At 39.1% G+C, this 17,776-nt stretch overlaps 1 protein-coding gene across 2 annotated transcripts in view; it reads left to right on the top strand.

Annotated features, from left to right (window-relative positions):
• Positions 1–3,724: 3,724 nt before the first annotated feature.
• Positions 3,725–17,776, top strand: part of LOC136828911 (uncharacterized) — a 53,590-nt gene continuing 39,538 nt past the window's right edge. For both annotated transcript variants that reach the window (XM_067087231.1, XM_067087232.1), the window contains exons 1-5: positions 3,725–3,901; positions 7,284–7,438; positions 10,011–11,687; positions 15,800–15,961; positions 17,236–17,736. In XM_067087231.1, the coding sequence (XP_066943332.1) occupies positions 7,289–7,438; positions 10,011–11,687; positions 15,800–15,961; positions 17,236–17,736 (2,490 nt within the window). In that variant the 5' untranslated portion in view covers positions 3,725–3,901; positions 7,284–7,288. The remainder of the gene's footprint in view (positions 3,902–7,283; positions 7,439–10,010; positions 11,688–15,799; positions 15,962–17,235; positions 17,737–17,776) is intronic.

Here is a 17,776-nt window from a genome sequence, read left to right as displayed (position 1 = left end):
ATAATTTCGAATCTGTTTTAAGTTCAGGATAAGAGGATGAATGACAATAAAACAGCTCTAAACACGGGAATCTCTTTACTTTCAGTTACAGGAGACACTTTCTAGCGTTATCAACATAGTTAACATTCACCCAGTGTGCTACAGACAGCGGCCAGTGTACTGATCAGCTAACACAGATGATCAATAGCATACTGGTATGAAAATATAGTACTGGGGTTGCATTAACTATTCCAGTCGACCTGGGTAATGGCGTCTTTGCCAGAAATCCGCACATCCATCAAGTTCAGATGCGTGTTTTTATTTGTATGTATTGTGTTACTTCGGATTCCACGTAAAAGTTATTAGCCTAGCTTACCCACTTTTGTCATACGTACTGGATGGATGGTTTATTTTAAGGGAGCCTCCTCAATAAATTATTTCGAATTATCATGTCTAGCTCTTAAAGTTATACGAGTCCCCATGACAATATAAATTATGTTTATTTGTTATTCTTCTGAAGTTGCTGCTTGTCTTCACCGACCATGTATGGAAGTTGAATCTCATATATCGGTTGATTCTTTCTATTCATTTTTGCTTCTCGACAGGATCAAATCATGCCATCCTTTATTTCCGTCTAGAACTACACTTTCGGACGCGCCTTGGCGTCGATGACCATCAGATTAGTAACGCCAGTTATTCGTCAAAATGGTCAAACCTTTACTGATCTCCCGCAAAGCGGCGAATGACGACATTCGTCGATCACCTCGTATGGTTAAGTAGTACTCGGCTAGACCGTGCGGATTCCTAGGCTCACTTTACGTTTCTTACCTTATATTATTAAAGTATGGGGATTTTCTCCTATTTTTTTATTCTTTTCTTAGGTCCTATAGGATTCCTCCACCGAAAGCCTCTTTCAATGTTAGGCTTAATCTATTTACCACCAGCCTATTTTTATTAACATTATTATTAAGGAAGCGCTGAGTCATCTTATACAAAAAATATTACTTTTTTATTTTAATGAGAGAGAGAGAGAGAGAGAGAGAGAGAGAGAGAGAGAGAGAGAGAGAGAGAGAGAGAGAGAGAGAGAGAGAGAGAGAGAGTTTCATAAGAACATTTGAATGTCATCTGAGATCATCTTGGTGGAAACAGTAGTGAACTATTGATTTGCTGATGTTAACCTGGAGTAACAACAAAACCACTGACGCCTTAAATAAAATATTTACTGTATATACCAAGAATAAATATACAAACACGGGATGAAAAGATATATCAAAAAATATTCATACAAACCATTTCTTAATGCGCTAAAAATATTTTGACTGAATCCATTCTACATAGAGGCTATCATTTCTACGACTAACTATTGCTTTTATTACGTTCTGTGGGCGATAGCCCACGCGCTGAAAAGTGTGGTGGTTCCAAAGAAATCTTTCTTGCATGATAATTGTTATAGCTATAATGTGAAAGCAAAGATCGTTTTACCACACCTGAAATGATGACGGGATTTTGTACAGCGATAATTCCTCTGAACGTGAATAGCTTTGACTACATAATATGTTCGTGTACAAATATGCATCGGAGACGAGACCTAGCATATGCGGGTTGTTGAGTCACTGAGTCTTTTCTCAACCGAGAGGCAAGCCTTTGCTGTTGCTGTTATTTTTAGGGTAAGCTATTTATGTGCCAGGAGGGCGGCTTTTCAATATTTCCTAGCTACCATCTCAATCACTATCGTTCTCTTAGGCTTTGGGCTTTCATATTCTCTCAAGTTCGAACCTGCAGTATGAAGAACCGAGGTGTTTTGGGGGCATTTTTAGCAAATAAAAAATTTTTATAATTTTCACCAACTTCTTTTTCATTGTTCTTGTTATCATCAGCGATATCTTTTCCATAATGACAGGGATTAGTCTTGTTGCCAAAGTATAGATCCATCACGAGAGAGAGAGAGAGAGAGAGAGAGAGAGAGAGAGAGAGAGAGAGAGAGAGAGAGAGAGAGAGAGAGAAGGTTAAATTATTTGAGAAGTACAGGGGAACTGCAGAGAATTTCGCGTGCTGGTAATTAATGTTTTAAGGGAACGAGCAACCCGGCTGACCCTTGATTTTCGTGATCACTTCAATAATGCTAACATAATCAGGCGAAATGGGATTAAAAAGATGATCAGAGGAGTTAGGAAAATTGATTTCACAGTTTTTATTAAGCACAATGAACTGAATACATTAGTAATGTAATAAATAAGATAACGATTCACAGCCCCCTCTTTCAGTTCCTCTCAATAAAAGAGTTGCTATTCAAACAGAAACTGACAGCAATTTATGAGGATGCAAGTCGACCCATCTCGGAAATAAACACGATGAACACAGTGCAATATCTGACCTCTGTATGTGGTGGCAAGTCTCAAAATGGCTTAATGTAATGGACCCTGAGCTATATAGAAACCAATAAAAAAAATCAAGAGGTAGACCTCTTCGCAAATTGCATGGGTTATTCAACTGCCTACCTGCAAAGTGTTACTTAATGACCGCAAACTTTGCGCTAAACCACATTACCAAATCAGTTTTTAAAAAGCCTGTGTTCATTTATTATCAAAGGTTGCTCGTGGAATGGACAATCTGTAAGGTTTGTTTAGAGTAGGCCAGCCGTACGTCTTCATTGACCCTTGTACCAAGTGTGATAAGATGTCAAAGGGATTAGAAAACCTGGGCTAGATCTGTGGGACTCGTTCCGAAAAACAGAGACAGCACACAGGTTTTTGCTCTTGTGCTGTTTCGAATGGGTTACGGTTGAGTATCCCTAGAGCAATTGTGAATGCGTTTATCATAAATTTTATGCTGATTTTATTAAATAATTTTTAGTACAAAGCAACCTCAACGGCAGTGACGCTATATTTGATTATCTGCAAGGGAATATTTGATTTGCGCAGTGCCTTGATCCTAGCCATCCTCTAGAATATCAAGTGAGCTCAGCGCTACGTGGATGGATAACGCAGTCACAAAATTACTTGCAGTGATTATACATTGGCAATTGAAATACATTGAACAGCAAGTCATCTAGATGCATAAAAATGTTTCGAGTGACACATTCCGAGTGTGTAAAACTCAGCATCTTTAGGAAAATTTCTCAAGGTTCGATTGAGGAACGCTGACTTCCTTGAGCTCAGAGGCTTTCAGGCTGAATCATTACGTAGAAAGTTGAATAATAACATAACATGTTCTTACATGAATTAGTATAATGTTTAAGCCTCAAATATTTTGTATGTTATTATAAAGTCAAAATAATATTGATAAGAAATCCCTTATCACGCGTCGCACCTGTTGCCTACAAATTTTCTACTCTACGTAATTATAATCTGTGGAATAAAAGTAACGAGTCTCTATTTTCCACCCTTTCTGTCACCGACAAACACACAAATACCTGATAAATAAAGTTCAGATGTAAGCATACAGAGAAAGATACACATTTAAAATAAAAAAAAAATGATTTCCGAACATGAAGAGAACATTCTCGTGATAAACAACTATTAGGTGTTCGGGGTGGCGAAATGAATTCAAGGTGTCATCATTGCAACTGCGTAATACTGTCATCTTCGTAAGTCACTCGCGTGACAGATTGCATTTATATGCGTACGGACACATTTCCAGCCTTTGGTGTGAACTGATACAAATGTCGAAGAAAGCAGAACGAAATAAACCAGCACCGTGGAACTTTTACCCAGTGTTTATACTCCTGATTGGTAAGGAGGAAGGAGAACACGGCGAGTCGGCCAATAGGAGAACCCGATGGAAACGGCATCGGGTGTCAGCCAATCAGAACGCCCGTGCTAAAGTTTGTGTTATGTTGGGTGGGAGGTGGGTGATGAAGACAGCTGAGTTTCGTGTTTACATTGAGGATGGACATGGAAGCAATTTAGATATGTCAAAATAAGTGAGTATGCCGGCTTCGGAAAGTGTGTGGTGCCGAGCGAGACGACACGTGACCCCCCTGACGGTGGATCGAACCCGTGAAAACTGGGAGCGAGGCGAGAAATAAAAAAAAAAAAGCTTTCGAAAGTTTTGACATTTGACTTCACGTAAAAACTTTGAAGGAACCCCCGAGTGAACTGAATGGAAATCCGATGCATAAAAAAACGTAAAAACTCGTGACTGGTTTTACTGAAATGCCGAATTCCCTCCGGAGCTTTGAAGGATTAGCCGTAGGATGTGGTTTTTGGGTGGACGAGGGACCCTGAATTACAATTCTGTACGCTGATCCTACATCTTGTAGGGTTCCTATACACCCCGATGGGGGAGTTCGTGGTACCGTCAGCGTACTTCAAACGGTTCACTGTAGGCATGACTTGAGGTTCCTTGCAGCCCCCCTTCGGCCCCTAGCTGCAACCCCCGCCATTCTTTTTATTCCTACTGTGACTTTTCCTATTCTCTTCCATCTCACTTTCCATCCTCTCGTAACAATTGTTTCAACATTATTTTCAGCACTGAATGACCTCGTAGTCCCCAGCGTTGACCTATGGCCTGAATTTTCTATTCCAGTTCCCATTCTGATTTCTATGCAGCCTAGACCGGGTTTGAGTAGCGTTCAACCTGTCGACTCCAATTTTTCCTCTAGCCTAATTCCGGTATGGGTAGATAAGGTCGTAGCCTACTTCACAGACGTTTTTCTTCGCGAGGCCTCGGCCAGTTCATGCACCCTACCTGCTGTGCCCGTACTAGGCTATGCTAGTCCAACTTAGCATATTGTGAACCTAGGGCAGATTACTTGCTAGCGTAGCCTAACCCCATTTAGCTTTAACCAGAATAATTTACAAAAATGCTCAGTCACAATATGGATTATGAATCTGGATTACGTTCCTCCTTAGGGTAGACTTGGGGATGTTAGGAAATAATATGACCTATTTTTACAGTGGTTAAGTAGCCCATGGCCCTCTTGTTAGGTGTAAATGTCCAGAATTGGGTTGTTTTGTGAAAATTTACCATTTTTTTGTGCCAAAGGCCACCTACTCTCCGGGCCTTGGTTTAGGCTGCTGTGATTCAGCAAAGCCAGTTATAGGCAATCCTAAAGTAGTTACTGCTTGGGTCCCGTGGTTAAGCTACTGGAAAGGAAAAAAGTGCTGTTACTAGTCATTCGGTTAATCCAAGGTAACTTGCCTAAGTTGGATTTGTTTTTGTACAAGTTCACGCCCATTGAATATCAAGTTCCACTTTAAGATTTATCGAAGCTGTAGGCCTGAGGTCAGATGTTAATAGGCAAGAATTTTGTTATGGAAACAGAACTGAGTTAATGCATGACCTAGGAGCAGTAGGAGTTTTTTAGATTCTGAAAAATGTTCTTGTTTTAAAGAGGCTGGCAGACTCGACTCCTGTTCTGAGTTCGGTTGTGGTAGTGTATGGCAATGTGGTGTTTTGCTTGACACATATGATTGTTGATGTGTTCTGTGATTTTGAGCTTTTTTTTTTTTTATCATTTTTGTTGTTGGAAATTTTGTTTTTGGACTGACACCACTTGCTTTATCTGCTATAACTGGGGGACTGTCAATGGAAACTGTCAACTTTGTTGTGGGAAACATCAAGAAGTTAAAGACAATAGCTGTGTGTATTTGAAACATTAAGGTAACGGATGAGACCCAGGCTCATTTATGCCTAGGTCCCTACTGCTCTGTCAGCCAATTTGCCAGACTGAGTAAGAGGTCGCAGGAGTCACTGCATCCCACTGCTTGCATGCTGTAGCCAGGAGCATGGCATTTCTGAGTAGGTTTCAGTTTCAGTCAGTTGTCATAGGTATACAAAGCAGAGCTTTTTTTAACTTAATCCCACCATAACCAATCCACTTGTCCCTGTGTTCAAAGAAAAAAGTTATTAGTGATGTAAGGTGAGTGAGCAGTATTAGCAACATTCCCCTCCTCATCTCCCAAAACACTCGGTAAATACCTTGTTACCAGGTTCAGCAACCACCCCAATTTGCACTGAGGATACAGTACTAGTACGTAAAAGCCCTTGTTTGTTAACCTAGGAAAAATACAGATTTCTTTAAAAATTTGTTTCTTGCAAAACATAGTAAGGAACATAAAAGTGAAAACAAAATATTTACCCTGATGGATCAAAATCACAGGATACAGGGGATGTGCAGTTTTATGTCATGGAGTCATATGTTGCTAAAGTAACGCCAACCTCTTATGTTTTTGTTATTGAAACAGTAGCCATAGTTAAGGCTTTGAAAATCATGCACAAGAAAATTTAAATCTCTTGTTATTTACAATGACTTGAGAAGTCCTTCGGAGGCTTTGAAAAGGTCGAACTCATTTTGCCTTCTAAATCAGAAAGATCAGTAGTAGCTCTTTCCCTTCTCCTGCAGGCACATATATGTTCAGTTTTGTTGGAATCTTGCTTTTACAGGGAAACAAGGAAATGAACTAGCTTGATTACAAAGGTCCTGCACTTGTTGTGAGGAGGGTCGTTAAAATTTATATTGTGAACAGATGACACCAGTGGTAATCACCACTCCTACCGTATAACAAAAAGCATAAGAAGATTGTAGGAGAAATAAACTTTGGGGATCTGGCTACAGAAATTTTGAACATGAGTGTGACCTGTCTTCAATTTAGGTACTGTAAAAAGGTCTTAATTAACCAATAAATTTATTTTGGAAGGGGCCAGTGCCCCAGAGTGTGTGCATTCGATAGTCCCCTGTCTGTAGAGCACATTGTGGTACACTGCTCCAGATATGACTATTTAAGAAGGAAACTATTTAGTTGATAGGAATACAGTATTTAAGAAATTTTTAATGATAATTTAGACGTAGATAACCGTCATTGGATATCTGTGAAATGTAAGCTTTTTAACAAAATATAAATACTTTATATATACGTATTTGTATTTGTACTTATTGTGTTTATTGGCTGATAAAGAAAAGCCTTTAGCTCTTTGAAGCCTGAAAGAAATTCTAATTGAAAAAAAGGCACTGAGTAATCAAGGTAGGTTCCCATGGTCTAAACTAAATAATCAAATCATCCTTCTATCAGCTGTACATTCAGTTACTATAATGACCTTGTTAGGATTGTATAATAAGTGATATTTTGATTTTTGTTGTTTCTGAAAGTTTGCAGTAAAATATGATATCTTCATGAAGTATCTTCCTTTCTGTCAAACAGGTCCTGTTAATATTCAATAAAAATTTTTGAAGAATTTGAAAGAATTGGTGGAATTTACCATTTACATCCAGGTAATAGATTTTTGCAAGTAATTTACTGTTGATTTTTTATGTTTTATTGGTCACAATTAATAATGCTAAACTGTTAAAAACTTTTTCACAGGCAAAATGACAGAGGGCATCAGAAAGGTGTCTCTGAAAGAGGAATATGTGAAGGTACTTGAGAGTTACTCTTACTTGTATGAGGAGCGACCAGTATCTATACACAAAGATGAGACTTTGTTGGTCATTAGGCGATCAAACGATGACTGGTGGCAGGTATGATCCTCTCATATGATCTTTGTAGTACTGTATATAATTTGTAAAATTTATTTTTTAACACAAACCTATTGCTCTTAATTAGTCTTTATTATTGGGCAAAAATGAATCTCGGACGAATTGTTGTTATGCCCCGTCAGTGCATTGTGTAGCTATCTAAAAAGGACTCGGCATCTCAGACCTGGTAGCCAAAGGCTTTTTTGTTAGCACAGGCCGTAACAAGAAAGAAGTATCCAAGAGCACTACCACATTTTGGCTACATGAAGTGATAAGACAAGCTTACACCTCTACTTCACGTTCAGTTGCTGATACAGTGCATTCAAGAGCACATGATGTTAGGGGCTTAGGCCCTACCGTCATTGCTTTCAAGAACTTGTCATCCGAGGTTTGGTCCCAGTACAGTATTTGCTTAGGTAGAGTACTCACTTCAAGGATGATACATATCTAGGTTGATGCACAGACCGTGAACGTCCCACACTTCTAGTACCCAGAAGCGCCCACTGGCTCCCACTTCAGCCTGACGCCAGCTCACGCTACGAGCGCTCAGTGGTACCAAAAGCGTCTGTAAGCGCTCGAGCACCCACAGCCGACATCTACCATGTGGCGCCAACTGGTTCCCTGTGCAACCAAAAGCGCCCGAGAGCGCCCACGGGCAGCAACTATAGCAAACAGCCAGGCATATATAAAGCTGACATACCCTTTTTCTTTCCTTCTACTGGCCCTATGTTTTTATCCACTTGCTTCCATGCCTGGCTCCCTTACTTCCTTCCCATGCCATCACCAGTCTTGTGTCTGGGTTAACAGAGCCGTTGTAAGTCAAGATGATGTCACCGAAACAGATGATTGGGAAACTGTCCGGGTGAAAGTTGCTGTGGAACGAGACGACATGCAGTGAGACGAGGCCAGAAAGGGTTGGTATCCCTGGTAGGTCTAGCGATGCCCAACACTCAGACATCTTATTCGCATCTCCTCCTGAAAAAAACTGTAAACAAAGAAGACAAGTAACAGGAGCAAGGGTTGATACCATCTCCAGGACAACGCCTCTGAAGCCTGGGAGACTTAACTAATACACGGGATTGCATTAGGAAAACACGCAAAGATAGAAAAAATCAGAATGCCAAAGCCATAAATGGGCAGGAAGTGCGAAACCGGCTTCTTGCGAAGATGATGGGCAGAGAACCCTCTTGCTACAATGACAGTTAAAGAGAAACTGATGATGCCTAGATGGCATAAAGCAGGTCATTAGCTTCTTCTTTCTCCCTTATTGGCTGAAGCCAGTTGCCACCAACTCTTTGAGTTGTTTTTAACCGGACTCCAGCTAACACCAGAGAATTTATCCTTACGTTAAGACTGTAGGTTTGTTAGTTAAGAAAAATACGAATTGGTTTAAAATTTGTCATATTATGACACTCCCCCCCTTGTCTTACACCTCTGATGGATAACTGATGGTGACAGTGAATTTGAGTTCAATACAAGAAATTGTTAAAAAGTTCGTGCAGTAGAGTAGGATTTTCTGTAAGTATAGTTAAAATTACTTGATGGTGTTTTAGATCTGTAAAGTAAACTTACCCTGCAGGCTACTCCACTTGTGTAAACACACACACTTGTCATCCAGTAAAGTAAATTGCACACTTAATGTGTACACACCTCTCTCTCTCTTTCTCTCTGGTACAGTATTTTTATTGGTTTTTATTCAGTGCATTACACACATGAATGTATCACATTTAATAAACTACTCACTTGCTGTGCATATGTGAATTCTTCATGATAATAGATTTTAGAGAGAGAGAGAGAGAGCGCGCATACACTCACTGTGTTATTGTGCATAGCTTCATTGTGTTTATCTGTACTGTCTAATTCATAAGTGGTCTGCAGTCAGCTCTAGTGATGTTTGGATATAAGCACTCTTTGCACGACCATTAGAGTTAGGCGAGCACACAGACGCTGTATGGTTCAAGATGTTATGAATTATTTATTAATGAAACTGGAAAATAGATCTTTTTTTATTGATAATGATGAAGTGACAGTTTGGGGTACATACATGGCAGTTTCAAATGAGTAGCAACCCATTTGTCCCAAAGGTGCCAGGTGTGAGAGAGTTTACCATGATGATAGTAATAGTAGTAGGAATGATGATATTTGAGTGAATACAAGTAATAGTACAGCATTATGGATTTTGGCTAGGCATCTAGACACACATCAGTCCACCCGATACCTCAACTGTACAAATAAGACCTGGGTGATATATTTTGAGCCATTTTGGGGAAGAAAAGGGGACGTATATACTGTCAAATATGGTAAATTGTGAAAAGGGAAAAAAGGACTGCAGAAAAGTAGTTGTATAGCTCATTACTTCAAAAGAATCTAGGTGAAATTGTCTGGAGTTGCATTGAAGAATCTTTAAATGAAGGCTATTTGTCTTTGTAATTATTGTTAGTAGAAAATTCTGTGCAGCTAGTAGTTTATTTTTGCTACTTCTGGATTTCAGTAATTTTAATTCCTGCAATGTGGAGTACAGTATTGTATTTACCAGTTTTGAAATGATTAAAATATGTTTCTCTTATTTTTTCAGGTAGTAAGACCAGGAGAAAAGCGCTCGTTTTTTGCTCCCGCTCAGCATCTAAAAGTCATTACTATACCACAAGAACAAATGAAACAAACTATCAAACAAGGCCTGTCTTTACAGAAGATTCAAGGTAGCGAGGAAAATGTGCCATTAAGTAGACCACAGGGATTGGTCTTACCATCCCAGGATAGTAAATCATTTTTACCTTTAACGGACATGCAGTCTCCTTCAGCTTCATTGTCTAGTCATAGTTACTTGACCAAGATTGAAATGAGTAGGATAGCTGTGGAAAGAACAGATCTATACCCCAGCAGGTCAACCAGTACTTCATCGTTTAAAAGTGAATCTCCTCTCGTGCCAACCAGAGGCCTTTCTCCCAGGAATGGCAACGCTGATCTAATTTCTCGAGGTCTTGTGCAACAGGTCAGTCAGGAATCATCCTCATCACACACTTCGAAATCAAGTCTCAATGATGGCAGCAGATGTAGTATGGAATCGCTAACACTTTCACATATTAGGAAACAGTTCATGAAGGCAGCCTCTCACGATGAACTCAGCTCAGATCACTGCAGGTCATCTCTTGATATCAGTCAGCCTCGGGCAGCTAGCAACGAAGAACTTGATAGTCGTAATTCAGGTAGAGATTATTTATTTAGGAGCAATCAGCTAAGTTATCGCCACAGGTCAAACTCGGTTGATTTTAGAATTTTTCAGAAGGATTTATCTTTTAGTGAATTAAAGCAGGGTTCGCTTGATAAGAGTCGCAAACCGAGGCTATCGAAAGACCCAGGCAACAGGAGGAGGTCATGGGCGGTTGAGGAGCTAGTGGCAGAAAACAGCCGTTCTGCTTTCAAAAAGGGTGACACGAAGGATGTATCCATTGTACTAGATGTTCCTCCTAAACTGCCACCAAAGCTCAGAAAACATAAACCTACAGACAAGGTTAGTCTGAGCTCAGAAAGTATTGGAAAACTTGAAGGGCCAGTAGATGTCAAATTGCAGGAAGTGAAGTGTGGTAAGCCTCCACCGCCTCTCACAGCTCCAAATGTAAAGCGCCTTAGTCATGAATATGATAAAGGAGGTACATTGCAAGATTCAGATAGTTCTGATATATCAGGGAAACAACACAGGGGGTTATTAGGACGCCCAGATGGTCAGGACTTGAAGGAAGTTCCTGTTGCCTTGCCAAGGAAAAATCTCCCTCCACAGTTATCTTCATTTGAAGGAAAGTTTGATGTTCAAAGAAGCCAGTCGGGAGGAAACATCCTTATGTCACAATCTTTCAGTTTAGGTGAAGTGATAACCAGAGACAGTAATGGAAACCAAGTTAAAGGAGAGAGAAGGGAGGGAAATTTTGAACATAATTCCTCAGAATATGGCAGCCTTAGAGAAAAAGGTTTCAGTGACAGTGATGAAAAAAGAAAAGTAAAAAAATCTGATTCCTTTGGCCGAGTGCCAGGAACCCCAGACCTCTTGAGAAAAATGGATCGGACTCCAGATTCCATGAGAAAAGTGTACGTGTCCAAGGAGACGTATATGGGATGTAGTAACTCGGACCCATCTTTCAAAATTTCTTCTAAGGCCAGTGAAGATCGAGGCGAAGAGAAAGAAAATGAAGATATTTTCCCGTCCAGGGAAACCCCCACACCAGATTCATCTCGAGCAGGAAAATTAGCTTATCAGGTATGTTAAAGCTGTTTGTTCTTTGTAATATATCTGTATTATTTATATTGTACTATAATGTGTTATTGATTCATAAAGACCTTAATTTTGTACCTCTCAGATGAACAGACGTTTGTCCCAAGTAGTTTGAGCCGGCTAGTAACTTAGCAAAGGTTGGACCTAGTCTGTCACTTAATTGTTGATTCAGTTAGCTTGGTTTCTACCAAGGCAACAGCTTTTGCTCTGTTGGTACTGGACCAATTTCCATGTGGGGACATGCCGCACACTGACACCACTTAGAATATGCTATTCAATGTTGGTCTCATCTCATTGCGGGACTAGAGCAGTGCAAGCAAGAGCAATCAAACTGATTACATTGGTCAGACACCTTGGATATCAGAGGAGGCTAGAACACCTTTGTTTGTACTTGATAGAAAGTGTTGATATATAGGTCAATTCCTAGAAACACGCAAGATACTTAACCCTTAAAGGATGGGCTAAATATATATTAAGCACGCCCCCAGGCTGGGCAAACTTTAAGATTGACCAGTTTAAGAAAAAACACTTCAATGGAAAGAGGAAGATATGCAAATGCACATGGTTTAAAAAAAAAAAAAAGTCCTAAAAATATTCTGTACTTCCACGGGAAGTGGAAAGTGAATATTTACAACCATGTGTGGGGCCTCCTTTCCAAGACACTCGTAAAAATCTGCTAATTTTACAAAGTTATACATGTTTTTTCTAATATATTTTATTTTGTAAAATTATAATTACAGCTCACACAGTATCATAACAGATAAGAACTAAAATCAGTAACAAATTCTGAGTATAATTTTTATTATGAAATATTTACAAGATTTACTGAGATGGGGAGATGCAGTACCTTTTTGTGAGGTATACATGTTTTTTCTAATATTTCTTTGCAGTTTTCTTTGTAAAATTACAGTTTTAGCTGATATACTATCATAAAAGATAAGAACTAAAACCAACAGCAATACCTGGGTATATTTATGAGCAAATAAATAAAAAGATGTCATGGGACTGAGATGGGCAATACAGTCCCCCATCAAGTCTCAAGGCACACTGATCCCCCCCCCCGGTCCTGTGCTGAGCTACTACAGTTGCCATAAGTCATTTATGGACCATTGAAGTGATATGAACATCTTTCCTGCTAAATTCATCCAAATCGTATGGCGTGTAATATTAATACTCGTAAGAGTTAGCCCGTCCATCACTCAAAACCTGTAATGGATCCTCAAATGATCATGCCTGTTCATTAAAGGTTAAAGGTATAATTAACATCATGATAAGTGAACTGAGCATTTTCTTTGAAATATTTTGCGTAATGCACCTTGATGTGTTTTACACAGTTAAATGCTATTTTCTGATAGTGGGATTCGTAGGAACAAGCATCTGACTATGATGCAAACTGTTGTCAAAGTGATAGTTAATATAAGCTCTTAATATATAAGTGACAATACTCTGATAAGGTGAAACAATATGTAGTATGAACTTCAAAACTAAGAACAAGAAAAATGAGTTGTAATGCTAAACATTGAAGAAAAGTGCACTTTAGCACTGAGATACAGACTGCTTATGTGTACTTTAAGTTTAATCATATATATTTTCATATATTTTATTGGTTGTTTAAAATAATTCAAGGTATGTTTTAATTCTTTATGCCCATTTCATAAAGTTTTTTCAAAGATGTGCATATTCTTATTGTTAGGGGTGATTAAACAATGAACATCGAAGAAGCACTGTACACAAACTGTTTATATTTATGGTGTTTTATCATATACTGTTTGTACATTATTCGTGATTTTTTTTATTGGTGTTTTCAGTGAATTCAGACAATTTTGTTATTTTGCAATACATTGTGTATTCTGATGGGTTACAGGATGTGGGTTTGAAGTCACATAATGAAAGATATGCAATATATTTCACCTGTGTAAATGTTTTGTCTGTTCATGTGCGGGACAAACCTTCGGTTTTAACAGGATAAATCTTTTGGTGCCAGCTGGAAACCGGTTTAAAAACAATAAAAAATCATATATGCAAGGAATCTGTGGCATCTGGCATCTGATACGCAGATGAGGTGGAAGGGGCCAGAGACCCTGCTGGAACCTCACGACGCACCCAGTCTTTTTCAACCGCCTTGGGGAGCGGACATTTGCTTTGCTCTCCTTTCCCAAGCCGGTTTTTGTCCTGGAGCCTCTGATACCTTCCTCCTGGTTGTGCTGTGTTTTTGGGTGTCTCTGCATGTTTCATGGTGTTATGTTTTTCACTAATCAATCTAAGAAGCCCCATGAGCACCAACGCGTGTCCCAGTGTTCGAGGGTTCCCATGTTCCCGCTTCCTGGCTTCTTCAGAGATAGACCCCCATTCTTCTTGCAGTAGGTGTCATTCTAATTTTTGTAATATTACCAATCCATGCCCGGAATGTCGTTCCTGCTCTTGTTGTGCAGTGGAGGAAGTTCTACAAGAAGAGGGAACACAAAAGGAAGTCGGAGTTTCCATCTTGGGAAGGATTTCCTCCTCCTCAAGTGGATGCTTCTGCTCCCGTTTCTTCCAGGCGTATTCCATCTGCTTCATCATCCACTGATGCCTTTTCTCCTACCTTTTCTTTCATTGATTAGTCTTTGGAAGCATCGGGGCTTGGTCAAGGTGATTTTATGTATAATGCTGCCCTGTCTCTCAAGGAGGGGATATTTCTCCTTCAGGGAGAGAGGAGGCAGTGCCATCTTGTTTCTTTCCACTTGGAACTTCTGTTCAACAGATAGCAGACTTCCTAATCTATCTCAGAACAGAGAAAGTCCTGTTTCTGTTTCTGAAGTCAAGGGCTACTTTAGGATTAGTTCTCCGTCTGAAAGATGTGGACATTTCTTCATCCTGGGAAACCCCTTATGTTGTTCAAGAGCTTTGAGCAGCCTTGTTCTCCTAGGGAACTCAAGCCTCCTACATGGGACCTAACTCTGGTGTTGAGTAATCTCACTTGAACTCCATTCGAGCCACTGCGTCAATCGTCAGACAGGGATCTGACTTTGAAAACAGTTTTGTTTTGTTTGTTGCTTGAACAGATATAGTTCTCTTTGACTTCCATATTTGCAATGAATCTAGCTTGCTGCATTGTATTTTAACCCAGTGGACTGGGTGTTAGATACCCACTTATCTAACAACTTAGAGACTTAGGTCTTCGTCCTTAGAACTGTAATTTCTAGGAAGAGTGATCAGCTGTGCTGAACCTCCAGTCGGTTCAGGATTCTCATACTTCCCTCCAAGTGTGAGTCTGTCGTAATGTTAAGACCGGGTTTGTTCTGCGAATGAACAAATGACAAATTTTTGATTAATTTGTATTTTTCATAGCTAACAAACCTGAGGTCTAAACATGGACTGCCCTCCTCTAGCAACCCCTTTATGTCTTATCCTGGGTTGGAAGAAAGCCTGAATGCGTCACGAGGTTCCAGCTGGGTCTCTGACCTGCTTCCACCTCATCTGCTCATCAGATGCCAGATGCCACAGATTCCTTGCATATACGATTTTTTATTGTTTTTAAACCGGTTTCCAGTTGGCGCCAAAAGATTTATCCTGATGTTAAGACCTCAGGTTTGTTAGCTATGAAAAATACAAATTCATTAAAAATTTGTCATGTTTGGAAGAATAATGTTGTGAAGGCTACTCCTGTTGGATTTTACACTTTTATGCATTCCACAAAGAAGAGTGTATGAGTTAGATAAAATTTGCAATAAATTTTATATTACTGTATAAAAACGATGAATGATGTTCACTTCAACTAGCTGTAAAGTATAGACTACACTCTTGAGCCTAACTATAAAATTTGTAAGTTTCAAAAGCATACCAAGTGTAATTATCCACTAAAAAATAGATATACAAAAGTCAGGTGTTACATCTGTATGCACAGTGATTTCTGCTGTCTTATTCTTAAAAGTAAATGATTTGTTTTGGCATTGTTTGCAAAATTTTTTTAAGTCAAATAATTAATTAAATTGTGTGTGCATTGATGCCTTATCTTAGCAGATCTGTAGCATCTGAATACCCAGTGACTATCTTTGTATTTGTGTATAAAATATTGTACTATTTAATTTAATTCTATTTCCCCCCCCCATTTACAGTTTCCTCCTTCACCAAAAATCAGCCCTCAAAGAGCACTCTTTGATGAGTGGGGCGAATATTATGATGAAACGACTAAAAGACAGTTCTACTACAATAAGAAGACCAGAGAGAAAAGATGGAAGCCACCACGAAAAGTAGTTCACTCAGTCTCCATTCCTGAGGTGAATATCTTTTCATTTCTTTGTAACTTCAGTAGGCGACTTAGTGTTTAAAATATCAAAATAGGCAGTTCTAAGTGTTTTTAGAGGGGTTTTAAGTATTCGCCGATCTCAGCTATTCGCGGGGGTTGGGTATGGTACGCATTCCCCACGAATACGGTGGGTTTACTGTAATCTCTTTTTTTTAAGTTCAGCTGTGGTTCTTAACGTTTTCCTTGTCTGATTGTGTGCAATGGCTTTCTTGGGGCCCGTTTTAATAAAAATGTAGTACAAAAAGCCACAAAAACTAAGGAAATACAGTAAAACCCCCCGTATTCGCGTTCTCATGATTCGCGGACTCGCGCATTCACGGGTTTCTCTGTGGAACATATCTAGCCATTATTCGCGGGAATTTCGCCCATTCGCGGTATTTTTCGCTGAGAAATATTCACTAATTACTGTATTTTCATACAATTTTCATGAATAAATGCACTTTTTGTGATAAAACTATTAAAATACTCAGGTATATGCATTTTTACAGGGTATTTATCAAAATGGGCAGTTCTAAGTGTTTTTAGAGGGGTTTTAAGTATTCGCGGATTTTAGCTATTTGCAGGGGGGTGTGGGACGCATCCCTGCGAATACGGAGGGTTCACTGTAGATCAAAACACTGAAGCACAGTTTATCTTCATATTCTTTTCTTTTCTGTTTTATCAGCTCAATTTCTTTGTAAATAATTTTATTTCCCTGAAAGTATACTGTAATGAAATACAGAACCTGTTTAGTACAAAATAAGTGCTTTTCAGTAAAAGAGGAATTTACCCCTAACTTAATCAGTGTGATGATTGTATTAGGTTTGTATAAAAGTTTTGTTTTTGAAAAAGATACTGTTTTGTATCTAGAACAAAATTTCAATTTTTAGAGACAATGCAGTTTAGCCTTCAGGCCATGATTTATATATATATATATTTTTTTGACCCAATAGCAATGAAACTATTAGTTAAGGACTTTTGAATTTTTAGTGGAATACAGGTGTAGGTACTTTTGGACAATTAATTTCGATTAAAAAACCAGAACATCCAGTATTAAACTGAATGCACTAATAAATAATTTAAGAATAATTCAATGGTTGGATTCTTTTACATTTAGACTTTGATTTGAAGATAATCATGTTGATTGTTAAAATAATATTGAAAGAAAGCACTGTATATTCTAAATTTTTTTTTTTTTTGTATCTCTCAATGTTCATAATGTCTTGGAAGCTTAGTGATGATGTATTTTTTCTTTTTTTCTTTTAGGTTCCACCTTTTTCTAGGTCAGATCGATTTGACTTTGGGCAAAACCAAGCTCAGACCCCCATTCCTGATTACCCATCATCGCCTAAAAGTTTACACAGGCTTCGTCACAACCAATACGAGGGTGTTTTGTTGCCTCCAAATAGATCATATACCCTTGGCAGCTCTTCAAATCATTCCTTGCATAATACTGAGGCATCATCTCATACCTTACCTGCAGCTTCTTCCGTTTCTCCCAATAAAACTGGTGCTCATCCCCAACTTGGGCACACTGTAAGCCTTTTGACTACCCCACCAGCTCCTCCTGCCAGTGCCAAGCCTCCTCATGTTCCTGCTACCCCTACCACACCAACATCTCCAGATTTCCCTGATTACAGTGAAGATGATCAAAAATATGCCTTACTTGAGGTCGTTCTTAAGTTGAGCCCCCCAAGGGGATGGACTAAGAAATACGATGCATACACTCAGACAGTGTACTTCTACAGCAAAACCAAAGGAGAGCGGGTAAGTACAACTATGTTTTGGGTAATGCACCAGTTTCTAA

This window comes from Macrobrachium rosenbergii, chromosome 43, assembly GCF_040412425.1.
Source record: "Macrobrachium rosenbergii isolate ZJJX-2024 chromosome 43, ASM4041242v1, whole genome shotgun sequence".
In the NCBI taxonomy this organism is placed as follows: Eukaryota; Metazoa; Arthropoda; class Malacostraca; order Decapoda; family Palaemonidae; genus Macrobrachium; species Macrobrachium rosenbergii.
This window is presented reverse-complemented; position numbering and strand designations above follow the sequence as displayed.